Source organism: Centropristis striata, chromosome 3 (genome assembly GCF_030273125.1).
Source record: "Centropristis striata isolate RG_2023a ecotype Rhode Island chromosome 3, C.striata_1.0, whole genome shotgun sequence".
Lineage (NCBI taxonomy): Eukaryota > Metazoa > Chordata > Actinopteri > Perciformes > Serranidae > Centropristis > Centropristis striata.
This window is the reverse complement of record NC_081519.1, coordinates 41233259-41252923: the sequence shown is the minus strand read 5'-3', so window position 1 is coordinate 41252923 and position 19665 is coordinate 41233259. Positions and strand designations below refer to the sequence as shown.

General features: G+C 41.9%; 1 protein-coding gene across 3 annotated transcripts in view; it reads left to right on the top strand.

Annotated features, from left to right (window-relative positions):
* pax7a (paired box 7a) overlaps positions 1–19665 on the top strand; it is a 48390-nt gene that overhangs the window by 15134 nt on the left and 13591 nt on the right. For all 3 annotated transcript variants that reach the window (XM_059329132.1, XM_059329131.1, XM_059329133.1), the window contains exons 5-7: positions 7360–7559; positions 16525–16690; positions 17153–17349. In XM_059329132.1, the coding sequence (XP_059185115.1) occupies positions 7360–7559; positions 16525–16690; positions 17153–17349 (563 nt within the window). The remainder of the gene's footprint in view (positions 1–7359; positions 7560–16524; positions 16691–17152; positions 17350–19665) is intronic.

Below are 19665 nucleotides of genomic sequence, written 5' to 3'. Positions count from 1 at the left end.
TATAAAGTTTCCGTCATTCTTCACAACTCTTCTTTCCTTCCTAGTGTCCTTTATATATCGCCCAAACTTTTCCACAATATTTTGCTGCCCAGCCTTGTCCAGAAAATTAGGAAACTTCCCTTGGGCACATAAAAATGTCCACTGTGCATTCCTATACTGTGCCCAGTAATCTCTCTTTGGCTTTGTTGAGAAAATGATTTGTTCCTCCAGGAGACCTCGGCTCATAGCCCTGAGACGTTACTGTTTGATTTCCTGCGTAGGTTTTTAGAGCTTTTTGCTGGGGGACCGAGGCTCTGGCTCCAGTGCCATTTGGCAGAGACCCCCATGGGCTCCTTTTTACTTTCTTGTGCTCTCTGTTAATTTCATTACTTTCGCTGTGACCTCAATTAGCAAAGACTCGAGCTCAGGCGGTGACATTCTGCTCGGCAGAAGAGGAAACCCAGCATTACTGAGGGATGGCGAATGTCTACCTAACAGGGTTCACATTTTGCATCCTCTGAAGTCTTTATGTGGCTCTGTTAGATCCTTTCTAATCTGGCTTTGTTCTACATAAGGAGGAAATTCATATATGCTCATAAAATGTGGGATTTCTGCATGTATGTTAGAAGTGCATTTACCCTAATAATATCTCCATCAAGACAAGTAATTTATGTATTAGAAACAAGAAAAAAAACACAATAATACCCTGGCGAACAACAGTATTTGCCTTAAAAGTAGATATTAGAGTTAAAAACAAACATTGTTCAATATCCTAGTTTTAGTTAGTGGCGTATTAAAGAAAAAGAATCCCACCCTTCAAGCCCTTCACGCTTTCACACTCAGGCAGCGCAGAGGCATGGGGAGTCAATATGTCAGCGTTTATGGATGCCCTGCGGAGCTGCACAGGGCTGTCAGGCCCCTATTCATGCTCTAATGGCCCCCCGAGGAGCTCGTCTCTCTGGGCTGAAAAGGCCGGGAGGCCCAGTGGACGCCCTGTTGTTGAAGGTGAGCGTGCGCTCTCATGGACGCGCCGCGCCTTCATCCATATGACAAGAGCCATAAAAGAGCATCGCTCTCGCTGCTTCTCCCTCTCTGTCTCCTCTGCTTTCTCTCGCGTCTCCCCCTCCTCTCTCCCACTTTCTCCCCACCTCAAACAGAGAAAAGGGGGCTAATTGTTTGTTGTGAGAGCCAAAGATTATAGAGCCTCCCATCTTTCTTCCTCCCTTGCCTTTTTCTCCTCTTTTTCAAGCCCCCTACTCCTTTTCTAAAGAATGTGATTCTGTCCGAGAGACAAGGGAAGAAAAGTATTGGAATTTTCCTGAGGAATGTCCATGAAAAAGAGCCTAAAAACTCTGACGCTAAGGCGGGGAGAGGTTGTGCAGGTTTGGTAGCAAAAAGGCGGCATTTTCTATTTTCATCAGGTGGAGTTTGAAGTTTTTAACAGCTACTTAAGTAAATTAAAATCTTGTAGTTGTGCACACATTTTAAAGCTCTCGTTGGCTCTTTCCCTTCTCACTCGTCCTATCCTACCACTTGAAATAGCTCTTGACCCTCAGCCACCTGCCATAAACTGGTAATTGACATGATAGGCATGAGACAAAGCTGAATCCAATGACATCTGTCCATAAAGGTGAGCTGAGAATGATTTTATTTCCGATAGATGGCGGATTTTTAATATCCTTGTGTAAAGTTACACATCTCATCCAGATTCAATTTCAGCTAAATGTCAAATTACGGCTCAGAGAAGGTCACTGACAACCAGAGGAAATTGATGATGCATTTTGGCATGTTACCAAACCAAGTAAACAGTTAAGTTGATTTTGCCACATAGCCAATCTTTCTACAAATTGTTTGGCATGTTGCTGCAAGTATTTTAATCTAATATATACATATATGAATAAGTTTCGATTATGCCGAGGCCACGCTCACTTTTAGAGTTTTGTTTTTGTTTGCGAGGAGATAACTACAGGAGAAGATTATTCATAGAGAATTTGTCTTTAAACCATTCTTGTTATCGCTGTCGTCTATCTTGTATTCACACAAGGTTCCTATCTCAGATACATCCTTCGGTAAATGCCTTGAATCACATGCCTCCTTTAACTTGGCAACCCCTTTGGGATGAACAGGCAAGTGCATTAAGCAGAGATGCCGCACCATTCTCAGAAAAATGCAAATTGGGAAGTTGTTAGTTATTTGATGTTGCTGCACGATCCCCCCCGCCCCCGAAACATCCCTCCACTCCAGTGTTGGTGGTTGAATCGCATGCAGTCCTGGGGACAGGCAGGGCTGTTTATATGCAGGCCTGGAGCAGCAAAGACAGCACAGAGACAGATGCATGTCAGAGATAGCAGATCCCATCTCAGGCAGATGCCTCTTATCACAGGCCTGTTTGCATAATTAGGCCTTTTGATATTCACCCCCTCTGACTGACAAAAAGTATAATTGCAGTATCAACTACGACAAAAGGTAGGCACAAAATAAACAAGTCAACATAAATAGGGAGAAAAGACGCGGTGTTATTTTTGTCCTGTGGGAAAAAAAGAGGGAGGAAAAAACACCATTTTAAACTAAATCTGCTGTCAGTCACAGTCAACTGGTGTGACTCGGTGCTCAGAGGCTGGTCCTGTGAATGCCTGCAAAACACAGAGCGTGAGGCCTGATTGTAATTATGCTGGAACTAATATGCTTTTCAAAATGAGCCATTATGAGCTAATGCTGCACTGCCAAAGCCCTGTCTGTTTTTGTCCCTCTGTCTTGGATAGTTTGCAAAGGTATGGCTGATATTGAGGCCATGGGTTATGATATCAGAGACAGTCTGACAAGGATGAGCACTGCTTAACTTTTATCCTAATACTGCTCGCAGGTGAGTCAGATGTGAGGGATAAAACACCTGCACGGCTGCAAAGGGATGCTCTTTAAAATGTTTCTAGTAGAGAAAAATGTGATTTCTGATTATTATACTAATTTTATTTTTGCTCAAATAAGATACATTTCTTTTATTGCAACATTTACATCTGCAAAGATTATGTCAGTATTGTTGCTGTTCAAATTACGGCTTTATCATGACACAGGGGTTAAGATTTAATATGTAAATGATACTCACAAATGTTTTTAATCTAATTTTAGGAAAACAATCAGTGTAAAAAAAAATACCACCAAATGTATAAAATCCGGATCTGTATTTGCATTTATCACTGCAACAATAATTTTACCGTATCACAAAATTGCGATCTCAAGTGTATCAACATCTTCTTACAAATCTAGTTTAAATGTTTAAGTTTTGAGTTATGTTCTTTGTTTTCATGGTGGATATTGCTGTTTCTTTCCATTTATTGGCACAGCTCTGAGTCTAAGTATACATAGTTGCTCATTTTTTAGTTTCAGTTTTTTTAGGTTACCCATTTTTAGAATAAAGCTCAATTTTATGCATTTTTAGGTAATTTCATAGCATTTTGCTCCTACTTTTGATTTGTAATGCTTCATGATAAACATTTACTCAAAGCCATAGTTACAGTTATTTCATTCAAGGAATTGGATGCACATATTTAGTCTACAACCTGGGAGACATGAAGTTTATTGCCGTTGTTATGTATCGTAAATCTGTGACCTTACAGATCACTTGGCTAATTGCCGGCCTTGAGTGGACAGCTGTCTGTTTAATCAGCATTACCTCAGCGTCTCGGGGGTAAAGGTGGAGGATTGGAGGAGTCCGATGGGTTAGAGGGAGAAAAAGAAGAAGAAGAAGAAGAGAAGAGGAGGGGGGTGGCGATAAGGAGAGAGGAGGGGTTTTAAGGAGACAGAAGTGGTGATGAGGATCCCATCTGCCTGTAGTCTGAGGAGTCTGTCAGCGGGGTCAGCAGAGGAGCATCAGAGGAGAGAGCAGCCTTTAAACCTCACCATAACCTTAAAACTATTAACTAGCAGCACAAGTCCTTCAAGAGAGAGGACTCTGTTTTATCTAAAAGGTCTGCTCAGAATTAAAGCATCATTAAAGCAAAGTCACACCGGGGTGAACGAATTTGGTGCTTTTCCACTCTTGAGACATTAACATCTCCTCAACCAAGGAGGTTTAGGTTTTTATTGGCTCACTTTGTGTGTTTGTCTGCAGGATTACAGGAAAACTACCGGCCTGATTTTTATGAAACTTGGTGAAAGAGTGTAGCTCAGACTGAGAAAGAACCCATTCATTTTTGCTGCGGGTACATTAATTATTTCTCACTTTTGTTAACATTGCGATAGATGGCATTTGTGCTGCATTCAGGTGTTGTCAGAATAATTGGAAAATTAGTTTCTGATCGTATTCAGTCACTTTTAATCTAGTTCCTTTGCTTCTTTTTCATTGCAAAACTGGAAACAGCGCTCGACATGCTCGTCTAACACTTTAAGCAATAACATATATAAAAACAAGTCTTTTTTATTGCATTCACTTTGTTTCCATATTACAACTTAAAACTCATGAATACACTGTAGTTGGGAGAAAGACTTCCCAACTCTGAAAAAGGGAAAAATAGTTTGTAGTATGCAATCAACCACATTAATTAAAACGGGCTTATCCAACCATAGTTTGTTCAGTTTTCCAGCACAACAACGATTCGATTAAAACACAACTTCAGTGAAAGTCGTTAGAGAGTCATTTACAGTTTTATTTAATCAATTTTATGCAGAATGGACTTGTTAAATGTCAGTGATTGATCACCTTCAATTAAACCTTTATTCTCAATTTAAAACATCTCTTTTACAAGTCATGACATCCATTGCAATTTAGATAAAGGTAGCTTTTACTCAAACCAAACCCAGTGTTGTTTCTAATCTTAATCAAGCATTTACCTAGACAAAGCAATGTGTAAACCTGATTAATTCCTATTTATAATGGCTGCAATTTTAAATCAATATTAGGGGGGAAAAACCTCAGAGGGCCCCTGGAGGAGTGTACACGGTGGTAATCATGCCCACTGGATGGCACATAATTAGATTCTAATTGGACGATAAGTAATGAGACAAGGCATGAGTGGTTTATCAATATCCCATGAACCTGTGAAGGGAATTACCGCAGTCGTATTATAGGAAGGTCTAATCAGAATGTACCTTTTTGTGCCGAGCGGACCATTAAGGAATTGACCTCGACAGCCCTGCAGGGATTTTGTTCGCTGAGTCTTATTTTGTCTGTTAACACTGGCACATGTGTGAGGGGAGAAAGGGACATGAAATCCAGATTTTAAAGTGCTTTTGTCTGGGAAAAAAAAACCACTGAAGAAATGGTTGTTTTCAGCTTGTTTCTACTGAGTCGTATATTCTCTAAACAGACTATTGTAACACCAGTGCATGTTATCAGACATCAGCGCCAGGCTCTGTCTTACATCAACATGGAGGGCAGCCATGTGTTTGAATGTATTTCCTGTCTTCTTGACGCCAAATGTAGTCGGCATATAGATGAGTTTCACGTCCAACCCCAATCCCAGTTGGCCCCATGCAGCGTGTGCCATTTTCCATTTTCCCTTGCTCATTACAGGCAGCGCTGTTGACCTTGTGCTTCTGGTTCATGTACAAGAGCAGATGTGTTGGCTCTGTGCGGCTTAATGGAGAGCAGCAGTACAAGCTATTGTCTGTTGAGGTTTATCAGTCATTAGCCTGATAGCATGCTAAATGTGACACAGATTGCCACAGCGGTTTACTTGCAAAATAAAGTCTGTGAAAGCGCCTCAAACAAAAGGGAGGAAAAGAAAATAAATTGAGGAGGAGAGGACTTTAGTGTCTTTCTCGGAGCCCCCTTGAGTATGTGTCTACTCTGGCCCCCACGTCTCCCTGTAGGACACAGAGGTGACTTTGGAAAGTGATCTGCAGACTGCCGGGCTGGTCTCAAGTGTCGTCATGGCAAGTTACCGGGCAAATGGATATACGCATCCTCATGAAAACCAACAAAGGGATATGTGGTGTATGTACATATTCAACTTTGTATGTTCAAGGGTGTTCTGCAGCAGAGTGAGCCTGTGCTTCAAGAATCAATCTTTATTAAAAAGGATAAGACTGAAGAATTGATTTAATGAATGCGGCCTCATGTCCTGCGGCCACATGTAATCCGCAGAGAATCATTGAGCATGAGCTCAGGGGGACAAAAATGTTCGTAGAAGACTCATAGAGTGGCCTGTAATGATAGTCTCCATATAATCCCATAATTCCTTGTTTAATTAAACTCTGGAGCTGGCCTTGAGACTCCGCCAGCTCTGTTGCTCTTTTGTTCTCACAGTTGTTATTTGGAGGCTAGGTTTGAGTATTCTTTTGTCCACTTATGTTGAAAGATTGGACTGGAGTGAGCTATAAGCAGAGATCGAAGCTGTGAAACAATGAATTAGACGGCAGGAAGTCACCCGGGCGAGACATTCAGGTGAGCTTTATAGTTTTCAGCGGAGCTGAATAGCAAAGGGCCTCTGTCAGAAGCAGAAATCTCTTCATACACCCTCTCCTTCAATATCTCCCTTTATTTTCCCTCTCCCACACTTTCTGGACTGTGCATGATGCAATCCAACTAGGCCTGGAGCAACACTGGCACATCATGCCGCCTTGTCAATGTCTCAATGAGGAAATTATGAAAATATGAATTTTATGACATGAAATGAAAAGGGCCATGTAGTTTGAATAGACATGCAGAGGAGGTGAAAATGATGCAATTTTCTAAATTCAGTTATAATGGTAATGTGCAATGGTAATGCGTATTTGCTGTCAAAAATTTCCCTGTCGGCCTGGATTGTACAGCTTTGTGCAGTATCTATATTCCTCGAGCAAAAATTCAGCTTAGTTGAATGCCTAAAAAGTAATGTAAAATATGTTCTAATTCATTTAATGACAGCAGATGGAAACACATGGGACTGAATGGTTTTGGTGTGATATTGTGTTCTATTTTATACACTTTGGCTGAGCTGTGTATGAGCAGTGTGCCCTGGGCCAACCAGAGAGAAAAGCAGGGTGAGGAGCAGCAAGGTGGCCTGTGCAGATTAACCCCTCTACCCACTGACACCCCCGCTCCCCCTCAGCCCTCTGCCTTCACAGCCTCTGGGGCCCCTCACAGAGGCAGGATTGTATATCAGGGCCTCCTCTATATTAAATAAATATCCACAGATTAAGATAATATTCTCCCAGTTGTATATTCAGAGAGAAGTAGCTGTCATTTGAATCCCCTGTGTTGCCAGCCCCGCTCTCTGGAGCAACAAAAGAGGCTCAAAATGTACATAACGCTGTTAGAGTTCCTTCTTGATCAGCTGCAGCTCACAATTGATGTTATTTTCTGCAAAAAAAACACTCAGTTAATTCACACAAAACACTCCTTAACTTGATTTTATTCCATGATCACACAGATGGCCCTCTGTCTTTTTCTTTTCACCTCAGGTAACCGCACAGATGATGGTTCAGATGTAGATTCGGAGCCCGACTTGCCCCTGAAGAGGAAGCAGAGACGCAGTCGCACCACCTTCACAGCCGAGCAGCTGGAGGAGCTGGAGAAGGCTTTTGAAAGGACACATTACCCCGACATCTACACCAGAGAGGAGCTAGCTCAGAGGACAAAACTCACAGAGGCCAGAGTACAGGTTAGACATACCAGTGATAGAAAGACCAAACACTGTGCTGCAGTGTGTCTGCACGTTGCTTTACCCAAAAGGTTAAAACATAAACATGCATGGCGTCTCTTAGCTGAGCAGAGAGTTTGAGTTAAGTCAGTCTGGCCCGAAAGTTATGTTCCCATGCAACAAAACTGCAGTGTCAATTAGGGTAACGTGCTTTCTCCTGGTTTATATTTTGATCTTAAGGTAATACAAAAAAAACATTGTTTTATAAAAGCCTGCAGATGTCTGCACATGGAAGATGTTAGGGTGGATGCATGGGTCAAACAAAGACAGGACTTTCTCCCACCAGGAGGCCACTGTCAAACAAAAATGTAGCAAATGTACATTTGAACTCAAACCATGATCTTTTATTAAATATAACCAGGTAGTTTGGGTGCCCAAACCTAACCAAACGCCAATCATTTTACAGCCTTAATCATGTGTTGGAGTTGCAGCCGCTTTCTGGGAGAAAACACCTCGAAACATAATTGAGAATGCAATTTACCTTGTATGGGAACATCATTTTTAGGAGACCAATTAGTTTAGTCTGTGTAGGTTCTAAAACATCCGTCCATGAGATTTCTGCTTCCACCCCAATACAAATGAAGGAATAAGCATGCTTAAAAAAATCAAAGAACAAAATAGAATACACTGTAAATAATTTTTATTCCTACTATATCTTTGGTGTGTTGATGATTTTGTGTTCGGGAAGACTGATATCTCAATCCTGGAAAAATAAAACCAAAGCTCTTTGCAAGAAAGGTATATGAGAAAACATGTGTTTTTATATAGATATTCCTGGTGAACCAGTGCTTTAAACACGTGTAATAAGTCTTAAGCTAACTAGAGGATAGAAAGAGGCTCACACTATGTTTCAAGCCTCGCAGGGATCTGTGCTGCCTGAACAGCAAATACCATAATTCCCCTAAACATGCGACAAAAACCTCATTTGATGTAACTTATTTTACCCAAAGCTAATATTTGACTACTTCTCAGTCAGGAGGAAGTTGCCCTTCTCCACCGTATTGGGCTGTGCATGCAAGGGAGTTTGGTCCTGATCATTAACCTTCATGTCGGAGATGTTTTAAGAGAAATACTCCTCATCTTTACACCTCAGACCCGGGGACCTGTCTGTCTGACAGCCCGGGTGCCCTGCAGTTGCATGTTAGATTGAAGGGAGATATGTACAGTAGAGTTATAGCGGCAGCTGTTCTTCCAAAGACGGAGGGAGGGAGAAAAAAAAGAGGAGAGGAGAGAAAGGGAATGCATTCCTGATGGATTTCTCATTTCGGCCTTTGGCCAGGATCTCATCCCATCACTTTCAAGCTCGCCGCTGCTTGTAAAACCCTCCACATATCACACAGGGTTCCTCATCCTCTCCAGGGACCTTATGCCCCGACAACAACATTAATCAATCAGCCACTAGTAAAAAAAAAAAAAAAGGGTCTGGGGCACCCCTCTCCTCTTACCACAGTCGTTCACACTCCCTCTGAACCCCCCTAACTCCTCACCGCATGCTAACTGTTCATCACACTACAAACATGCAGTCGGGGTAACTAATTCCACACATGTCTTTGTCCATCTTGAAACCCCCCAACACGCAAGTATGTCCTATATGTCTGAGTGTTTAATGCCTCACTCAAGGGAGGAGAAATTTATCTCATGGCTGTTATAAGGCAATATATTCGTCTTTTGTTTGGAGTAGAAGAAGTAAATGTGGACAAGAGGTGGGAGAACTGAAAGCATCAATCATATTGAAAATCTACCTAATGCATTCTGATAATAAATATCTAGAAAATGAATTCAATTTTGCATGTTGACTTAGTTCCAACAATCCTAATACGGTTGTAATACAGCCGCATAATTGCACAAACCACTTTTTTTTTTGCACTAAAAGCCAAATGTATCAGTCTGGTGCGATTCAGAGTCATCATGGAGGACAGTAACAGCTCAGGTTAAAAAAAACAAAATCCATTCTTTTATTACCTGTGTATTTCTAGATCCTGACAGAAATACCTCAACATGAAAGCGAGAGAGAGAGAAAGACAGAAGACGGAGTGACTGCTGTGTGTTTGCTGTTAGATAATGGACTTAAATGATGTCATGTGAAAACCTGAGGAATTTGAGTCATGGCTATAATTTGTTAATGCTGTTTTCCTCATAATCTAATTCTTAAAGGCTTTGAAAGTCTCGAAAGGTCAACTCAAACTTAATTTTCTGAGAAGGTTATGAAGAAAGGGGCTCTGGTAGCCAAAATAAATAATGCCTAAAGTTGTGTTGCATTTTGGCAAAGTAAGATGGGGCTCTATAACTATAAGTCTGATTGTTTTGATGTTTCCCAAATATATCTCAAAGAAATCATTGTTCTCAAGATTATTTTCAGTTGACTGCTGTAAATACCAGACAAACACCAACATCTAAGCATTTCCATGAAGAATTAGATAAACTAAAGATAAACTTAATCTGGAAGAACTTTGTTTGAATGTGAGTTTGGTGTGTGGATGTGTTTTGTGTTTGCACAGTGCTCTGAAAATGTCCACCAGCTGGGCTTTCACAGAGGTGCCCAAAAGGCCCATCACAGGACAGCAGAGAGGAGACCCTTTGGCCTGAGAGCAAAGCATCTCCAGCACAGCTGCAATGACGCATCTTCCAGATGTTGTCCGCAGACAAACTAGTGTTTGGGCCTGAGAGGGAGAGTATAGTCAGGGGGTGTCGGTGCTCCCATAGGCTCATAATTTAACTTGAATTTGTGTCTGCGGTCATGGTTCACTGTTACCCGTTTGTCATTAAACACGGTGATAATGTGGAGAGTTTTTCCTGCACTCGTGAGGCGCAAACATGCACTCTACCGCCACAGCACAAAGCTGTGTTGTAAATTAAAGATTCCAGCAGAAGTGTTGAGTGTTTGGCTTAGCCCTGACTCACAACCTAAACTCATAAACAGAGCGAACTCCCAAGTGTGTGCCCTCGCCTGCCATTTTAAGACCCTTTCACCATCCATCTTTATCAGCCTCGCTGCCCCTTTCAGCAGAGCTACCAGCGCTCCTTCACCACCGCCAGCCCCGCAATGGTTTTATCACCCCAACTGACAAATTGTGGGATATGATCCGTATCTCTCAGCAATTAGTTCCAGGCTGTCTCGGTGGGAGGGGATACTGCCAAGTCTACCTTTCAGTACGGCTGGTGCAGTGTGAAGCTGCCACTTTCCATCTGATAACCCCTCAGTTTTAACGGGAGCGGGCGACAAAGCCGTTCTGTGAGCTATTAGACAAGAGGGCATCATTTGTGTCCGTCTCCCTCTGCAGAGTGCACCAGGTGGGGGGAGCACTGAGGGGAAGGGGGAGCAGGCAGGCAATAGGCTGCGGGCCGCTGTAAATCAGCCCTCACAGATGAGGCAAATTACATTCTCCCCTATTTAGACTGAAGTTTTTAAGAGAGTGACTCCTGAGTCTCGGCTGAGGCTCATCATCTCAGCTTGCCGCCTCCGGCTCACTTTACCAAATCTGTCACATAGATCCTCTTTCATTACCAATAAACATTCTGCATGTAGCTATTATACTCAGTGGAATCTAATAAGGTATAAGCATTGCTTTTTTACAAAGCGTGCAAATCAATTTAGTAAAAAGTTTCTCTTTATCTGTGGCTTGCGCTGGCCTGTTGATGCAATGGAATGAGCGCAGTGAAAAGACCTATATGGAGGCTGGTCTTTGTAGCTTTTATGTGACAGACCAGTACGGGTGCTTTTAAACAAGTTTTCAGCACAGCTAGTGAGAGTATAATCCCATAGGGAGGTATCAGGAGGTACTACACAGTTTCCTGATTGTTATAATATCAGTTGAGTACCAGCGGCAAGAGAGAAAATCACAATAGAGCTGAGTGGTGACAACCAAACCCAACAGGCAACTGTATTCCCGCCAGTATGGGTTTATGTTTCATAAAGGAATAAATAGGATTTGTGTAGATTGTAGGGGAGAAATTGTTGCAATGCATCAGTGTGAATGTTCTAACAGTTTCTTATTATTAGAATTTAAATGACTTTGGTACAGTGCTTCTGTACTCCTGATACTTATCAAGCTAATCCCACTCTCCTCTCAAATTCACACTCCTAGCTACTTTAATTAGCATAGTGCCAGTCTGGAAGGCAAGCAGGGAGGGAATCAGAGAGAGAGAGAGAGGGGAAAGAAGAGGGGAAGGAGAGAGAAGGAGGAGGAGGAGGAGGGGGGTATTGCGTGGTATGAGACAGAAGAGGATTTGTATGTTGAGGCTGGTTGCATCACCCCTCTGTGTTTTTGTGGATATGAAGTCAGCAGCACATTTTGTTTTGTCATTATCTCGGCTCTTGGTATTCATCTACCGAATGTTGCAAATTGGCTCCTGAAAGGCGTCACACATTCACTGGTTGTCTTTGACAAAATAATTCATGGAGGATTGTCTGAACGGGGAATTCTGAAATATGAGTGATCCTATTTAAGAGAAACAACAGAGAGAGATTTTTTACTGCAGTGCAGTGTCACAATGTTTGCGAGTGCGTATTATCACCGATCAGCGATAAGGAAATGCAAAATGCCACTTGATCGCTAGGAATCGATTCAGTCGGCTGAGAGTGAATGGAAGATTAAAGGCAAATGAGGCGATGCAAGCCTCCAAACTGGGGACAAAAACTGTGAATGTTTGTTATCCGATTGCACGTTTTGAGGTTTGCATCCCTCTTCTAGTTGTGCTCCACAACAACCTTCACCTTCCTCCAATGTCTCCCTCCAAGCCTCCCTCTTTTGTCTCACAAGCAGCTTGACTTCCATAAGATGGGTTACTGCTCTTCTATCCTCCCCGCCTCCCAAAAACTTTCCCTAGAACCATTCAGAGATGCAGTGCAGATGCATCCAAGTGCACTGCATGCAGGGAAACCTTTTAGTCCGTGAAAAGGAAACAGAAGTGAGCCTCATGAATTCGCCGGCACACTTGTAGGTAGATAGGGGAGACATGGAGGAGCGCTGCAGCTCTCTGTACTGCAGAGAATTAAACCGGATTGGGGAGAGCAGAGGAGAATCTGTGGTCCAAGGTGACTTTGTGATCAGGTTCCAGAGCGCAGCCTCAAATCCTCAGCTTCAGGCTGTGTGTTAGTCTGTGTGAGAGCGAATGTGTGTACGTAATGTATGCATGTGAGCGATAGTGTATGGACACTTGTGCGCATGTGCATGGCCGCTTGCATAGCCTAAATGTTTATCCCAGTCGGTGCTGAGAGCCTGACGAGTGTCCATTCAGTCAATATGCATAGAAATTAAAGTAGAAGCACTGCATGTGGGTTTTCTGCACGCTAGCTCAATATAGCTGCAGCTTGTTTGGTAATTTAGGTAATTTTGTTGTGTTAACATTGAAGGGAGCCTGTTCAAAGCCTGAGAGTACTTTAAATGATCATTCACCTTCCTATATGTGAGTTTTTCTGGTAGTTGGAAGGGTTGTAATGAGAAATCACAATACATTTTACTTGCCAAGTGTGTTTATGCACACAAGGAATCTGACTCCAAAACAGAAAAAAGGAATAATATAGAAAAGAGTAAACTTAACAATTAATAATAAATATAAGACTGAAGGTAAGTTGCATACCATGTTGGAGGAGACGCACCCCCCCCCCATATTAAAACATGCTTAAAATGTAAACAATGGTAGAAACAATTGCAAAAAAATGTAATTGTATATAAAGACAAGACAGTAAGATCAGAACCAGCGATTAACACATTCTGAATGACAGCTATCTTCAAAAGAAAATTTCAGTTCCTTAATGGTATAAATGAAGAAAAAAGCTGTGTATTTATGATAGATTTAATTTGCAAAATGACACATTTATAAATTAACATTCAGACTACAGTGTTGGGAACAATGGTATCATATTTGTTACAAGGAGGAAGAGATAATGCTCCCATGAACATATATTCATTTTACCACCAAGTGACATTTCAACAGGAGCATTATAGTGTGCAGACTCTATTTCCCCATCTTTTACTTGTTGTCCGGTTTTTGTGTCCTTTTATTGTGTCATATTTATTTGAGAAATGTTTATTTCCTTCGTCTCACATTGTGGTGAAGCATCTGCAAACAGATCTGTATATAAACACTGGAAACGTTTGCAAAGTTAGGAGTGGAAACGCAACAGTGACAAAAGCGAGAAGCAGACTTCAGTGTTTGAGTGTTTTGTGTCTGATGATGGAACACCTCCTTCCTAAGCTTGGATGACAACGGGGGAAGGAAGTTAAAGTGAACATAAAAGAGGGGTGGGGTGAGTGGATGAGGTCGGAGGTGAAGTGGCACTGCGGGGTGGGGTGATGGGGAGTGTGTGGAAGAAAGGGGTGTGCCCCCCGTGCCCCCCCTCCCCTGGCCCAGGCAGCTGTTTGTCTGGCCCAGTAGGGGCTTAGTTCAGACCTTGGACCACGCTCCACTACATCCCAATAGCAGAAATTTCACTGGAGCCAGTCACCGCATTTGTTTTGAAATAGCTGATTGGGGGGATTCAAACAGGGTCTTTGGGCGCGATCACGCTTGAGATAAAGATTTCCTGTTGGTTTTCCAGTTGTGTGTTTGAGGTTTGCTGGACACGGTCGTCGCCTGTTGCATCCCCATTTACTTTCTAGTGAATGCTCAAGAATAAACGAAGCTATAGGCACACAAAAAAAAAGACAGAAATCACCTGGTCTTTGCAGAGGCAGCGAAAAGAACCATGTTCAAATTAAGATCTCCGTTGGGCTGAGATCCCTTGTAGGCCTATGCGAGTTTATATGTATGTTTGTGTGTACAAAAAGAGGCAGCCCCCAAAAAGCAGTGAGTATGTCGCTGTGTAAGTCCCCTTGAAAGTGTCCCTCTTTAAGACCTGTTTAAAAGGGACGCCCCCTCTTTGTGTCCACTGTTCTCCTTGGCGTATGGAGGGGCTTTTGTCCCCCTCTTTCATGTGCTCTCACAATAGCCCGGGCCGTTTGAAACACAACAGTAGATGAACTGCGCTGACAGTGTATTAAACTCTGATGAATTGCCTGTGCGAGGCATAGATCAATGTCCTTCAACCCTTAGCACACAGTGAAGCCCGGGCCTTGTCTTGGTTAAATGGAACAGGTTGCTGGCTCTTTTCAATACGGCCTGATTATATTCATGTTTTGTTGAAGCAGAAGCCTTTTTAAAATGTGTAAATCTTTGCGGTTCAAAAGAGTCCTATTTTTTCCCCCCTTTTCATTCAGGGGAATTGACATTGTGTGTCTGCGCTTTGGTCCTGCTCATTTTGTGGCCATTTTACTATTTGCAGCCTCTGTGTCTTGACTTTAAAGTTAAAAACTGTTTCTCTCTCTTTAAACTGACTTTTAAAGCTTTTTCTCTTAAAAAAAACCCAAAACAACCACATTGAAACAGCACAAAAGCGTCAGTTTGTGTTTCTCTGCGTCTCCAGATAAGTGATGGCCTCTCTCAAAGCATCCAGTAGCTTCACAAACATACTTGAGGTGTGTGATGTGGAGGCTAGTGGCCTACCTCTGACCTTTAAATGACTTCTCCCCTCTGAAGGGGGCTTAGGGCAGCCTGTTTACACAGATCACAGCTTCAGCCACTTAAACACAACAGGGACGGACCACTGAGCCTCTATGGCAGCTCCCACAGGGAGTCTCTCCACCACCACCACCACCACCACCACTCACACTAACTGGCAGATTAATCACAGGTGGCAGCAGCCTGCAGACCCTGCGGAGGGTCCACTGCAGTCAAATGCTGCGGAGCAGAGATTCACTAGAAAGGTTACTTTGTGATATCCAGATTAGGAGCAAAATTTTCCATCTGCAGAAAAAAATGGCCTGTTGGTACACTCAAAAAAATGATCCGAGCCCTTCTTAGATGTGACACATTAATGTATTGTTTATCCAATGAAAAGATATCAATTAGAATCAAATCAAAAGAAGAAGTGTATAAGAAGTGTAACCTAAAATGTATTAATTTACTCCCCTGTCCTTCCCTTCAACCCAAAAAGAATGAGTTTCAGTTTTCCAATTCTATGTTTTTAGGTTGAACGAACACAATTTCTTTATTTTAGCTCTCCTTGACATAAATGAGTTGAAGTAACTCAATTTAAATACAATGCATACTTGTTTTTAATTTGAGTTTGACCAAATGTAAAAAAGTTAGCTACCTTAACTCAAATACATTATATTGCATTGATGCACTTGTTTTGAGTTTGGGCTACATATATTTGTTGGATGGAAATTCTGCCCACAATTCAATTGAGTTCATCCAATGAGTTATTTTTTTGAGTGTATATGGTATAAACCAATATTACAGACTTATTGTCTCATAAAGAACAGCTACAGTTTATGTGAAGTATAATTTAAACAACAGATAAACATCCCTATGTGCACTGTTTCACACAGGAACATCACCATTAGCCTTTAGAGAGGCCGGCAGGTTGAATGCCACTTCACAGGAGGACACACTTTGTTTTTGTGTGAACTAGATGAAATTAAGATTTTTTTTCCCCCTCTTCTGTCCTGTCTAAAAGGACGTGGGATATTAGTTTTTCTGGTAAAATTACCTGCATTTATGTTGATTCCATTTTTGCGAGATGACTGTAAAAACTTGAGTTGTGCTTCAGGAAGGGGAACCTTCTTTTTGCAGCAGATTTTATTTGACAAGCTTCAGAGAGAATATTTAGTTTAAGACTGAGCCATCAAATAATCCATTTAGCTGTAATTTTGAAATGAAATGTTTGACTATACTGCAACTGCATTTTTTTTGTGTCTTGTGACTTTGTGTGCACGACACAAAATTAAGGAAAATCGATCAATCAGTCAGTGCCTACAGCTGAAAACATACATGCAGTTTAAGTGAATGAAAAATAAAACAAAAACAACTTGAAACCTGCAGGAGCTCAACATTCTACGCTGAAAATGAGTAACAACAAAGACTGATTTGTTCCTCTCCTCAGGTGTGGTTTAGCAACAGGCGAGCTCGGTGGCGTAAACAGGCTGGGGCCAATCAGCTCGCAGCCTTCAACCACCTGCTTCCTGGAGGATTCCCGCCTACGGGGATGCCAACTTTACCCACATACCAGCTTCCAGAGTCCAGCTACCCCGGCACCACGCTATCGCAGGGTAAGACCAAATATTTTTGTCCCAAAAAACATACAGTATGCTCTGTACTTTGAGTTTAATCCAATTCTAAAGATTACATTAGTCTGATGTAATTTTTGGTATGCCATTTATATTTCATGTTCATGTTAATAACATTATATCGTATATATGAGCCATGTGCAGGATATAAGAACCGTGCAGCGAGTCGTTATGTTTACAATCACATCTTTGTCACAGTGGAGCAGAAACAAGGTTTTTTTTCGTGTTCATTAAAAGGTCACATTTGTCCTTTGCGTCTCTTTAAATGCATAAAGAGACATTTCTTTATGGTAATGCATTTGCAAGAAGAACATTTAATGTATGACTTATGACTTAAACTCTGAAGCTGCCGTTTGAGGATTCTTGTTTTGCTTCCGCACTGAATTTTCAGCCTGTTTTTTCTCTCGATTCTCTCTTTCCTGTTTGTGTTGTTCCTGGTGTCAGAGGGCAGCAGTACATTGCACAGACCCCAGCCCCTGCCTCCGTCCTCCATGCACCAGGGAGGCCTGACTGCTGACAGCAGCTCTGCTTACGGCCTTTCGTCCAATCGGCACGGCTTCTCCAGCTACTCCGATACCTTCATGAGCCCCTCAGCATCCAGCAACCACATGAACTCTGTCGGCAACGGGCTCTCCCCACAGGTCAGTGCAACAAGTTTTACCTCCATAATGTTCCCACATATAGGTAGCGTTCATATTCATCACACTACCACCTCCCCTCCTCCTCCTCCTCCTCCTCCTCTTCTTCTCACTGTTCAGAATATGTAATTGTATTTGACTGAAATTAAAATTCAGAAACAGCATGTTCAGCAAAATAACTGCCAGTGTGGGCTTTTATGTTCGCCTTCCAAAGCCCTGGATTTATTTTAGCTACTCTAAATTGCTACATTTGTAAAACAATTGGATTAACATCAACAAATTAAAATTCATCTTGATAGTACCGCAAGTACTCAAGCTGCTCCAAACAGCGGTTTCGACTTTCCTGGGACATCTAAATCCTTGCGCAGCGCAGTGAGAACACATGCAGATGAAATAATTAGCTAAAGCTTATAAATGTAGACCCTTAATCTTCTTCACGTAATTGTCTGCAGCTGGAAGACTCCAGTGCTATGGAGCGATTTTCTTCATCTCTTTACTGCATGATTTCCAGGCAGCTCTATGTAAAGATCGACAGAAGCGACGTGCTCTTTGCAATGCGAGGTTTTCTATCCTGCTGGCCACTTCACACGCTCCCGTGCTCTCCTGTCACCATAAAGAAGAACATTACGCAGGCTACTTAGGTTTCTGGGTTTCTTAATTGCAGTTTAAATCCCTAAAATATCTACCCATCCTCCTCTGTGCCATGTTAATGTGTGACACACTATGCGCAGGTTTGTTTGCTTCTCTCTTCTGAAAAGCGCAGGATTTCACATGTTAACCTCTTTGGACACCTCCATTAATGAGCGTTTAAATGCGACTCTATGGTAAGGGTTGAGCTTTAAGTAGCACAGAATGAAAAATGATTTGTATTGATGCAAATCGTGTGTACGGAGTGAATTATACACAATTACCCATCAATACTGGCCAGTCTTGCCCACCCTCACCAACAAGATGTGGTTAACAGGCAGAAAATAAGATTGAAATGGTGTGTAAAGAGTTGAAAATGAATTTCAATGCTGCATTTGTCCACAATTACCCCGTCGTTCACACGTGTTTTATTGGGAGTTTTTTTTTTTCTTCTTCAAATATTTCTCAAAGCAGATTGGAAACATTCTTGGTATTACCCTCTTTCTTCAGAGAAGAAAGAATTAAGGATTTTGTGACAAAAAAGAGATTTTCTCTCCTGCTGGAGCGACGGAGGATAACATGGAGGCTCACAGCGTGTTTGATTGTTAATCGTGGCACAGGGGCTTTAACTGCTAATGCTCTCACTGCAAACCTGCAGAAAAACACCAGGAACATGGAGTCGCTTTTTTTTTTTTCCTTTTTTTTTCATTAATGGCTCTCTCTAATACTGGCATGGGGTACACTGTCGCTTTCTCTCCCTCTCTTCACAGGCATTCAAGAATGTGTTGGGATATTAAACATTTCCTGTCATAGTGAGGATTAGGACAGGAGCCTTTGGGCAACTGTACAGCATGGATTTTCACTATTCAATTACTCTATCAAGTGGGTTTGATTAAAGTCTTTTTTTTTTTTTTAAAAACCCACCTGAAATGCATTTGTTTTTACATTCATTTATTTATTTAAATTGTGGATTTTTTTTATTTTTTATTTTATTTCTTCAGAGGGGCATATATGCATGTGGTGTGGATGTTTTGAAGTGTCACACCATGTTTGCAGTGCACAGAATTGAAACGTATTGAATGCATGCAGAATGCTGTGTGGCATTCCTATCAGTCTCTCAGCATGGAAATGAATGTTCCCACTGACAGCAGAATCAGAGTTCACTCAGTGGTGCGGCGTCCTGCTGAGCTGGGCAGCCCCCATCGCTCCCTCATGCGACTCACAACACAGAAAACTCCTACAAAAACCTTTGAGTTCACCTCGCCCATGTCAGATCTTGCATTGTCTTTGCATTTGAACAAATTTTAATCAAACGGATAATCAGTTTTTTGCAAAATTACATGCACACATTTGACACCTTGCAGTTTATTTTCCCATGATTTACAGCATGTTTTTGCTCTCCTGTTTTCCCTTTTCCCTGTAATGGAAAAAAAGCAACACAAAGAGACTCTCTATCGAGATGGAAATGAGAATTTGATATTGTAAGTTACAGACAGCATCTGTTTGCAGGAGATATGCTTGTGCATTGGTATGTGCAAGCTATTTCTTCAAGTGTCTGGCATTGATGGCCTAGCGGTTGCTGTAAAGATTGACAAAAATTCTCTGATTCCCAGTAAATGGGCTGCGGTGGCGAGGTGCCAAGTCTGTAATGGAATCCTGCAGTGTTCAGCAGTCCCGACAGGAGCTCGCGTC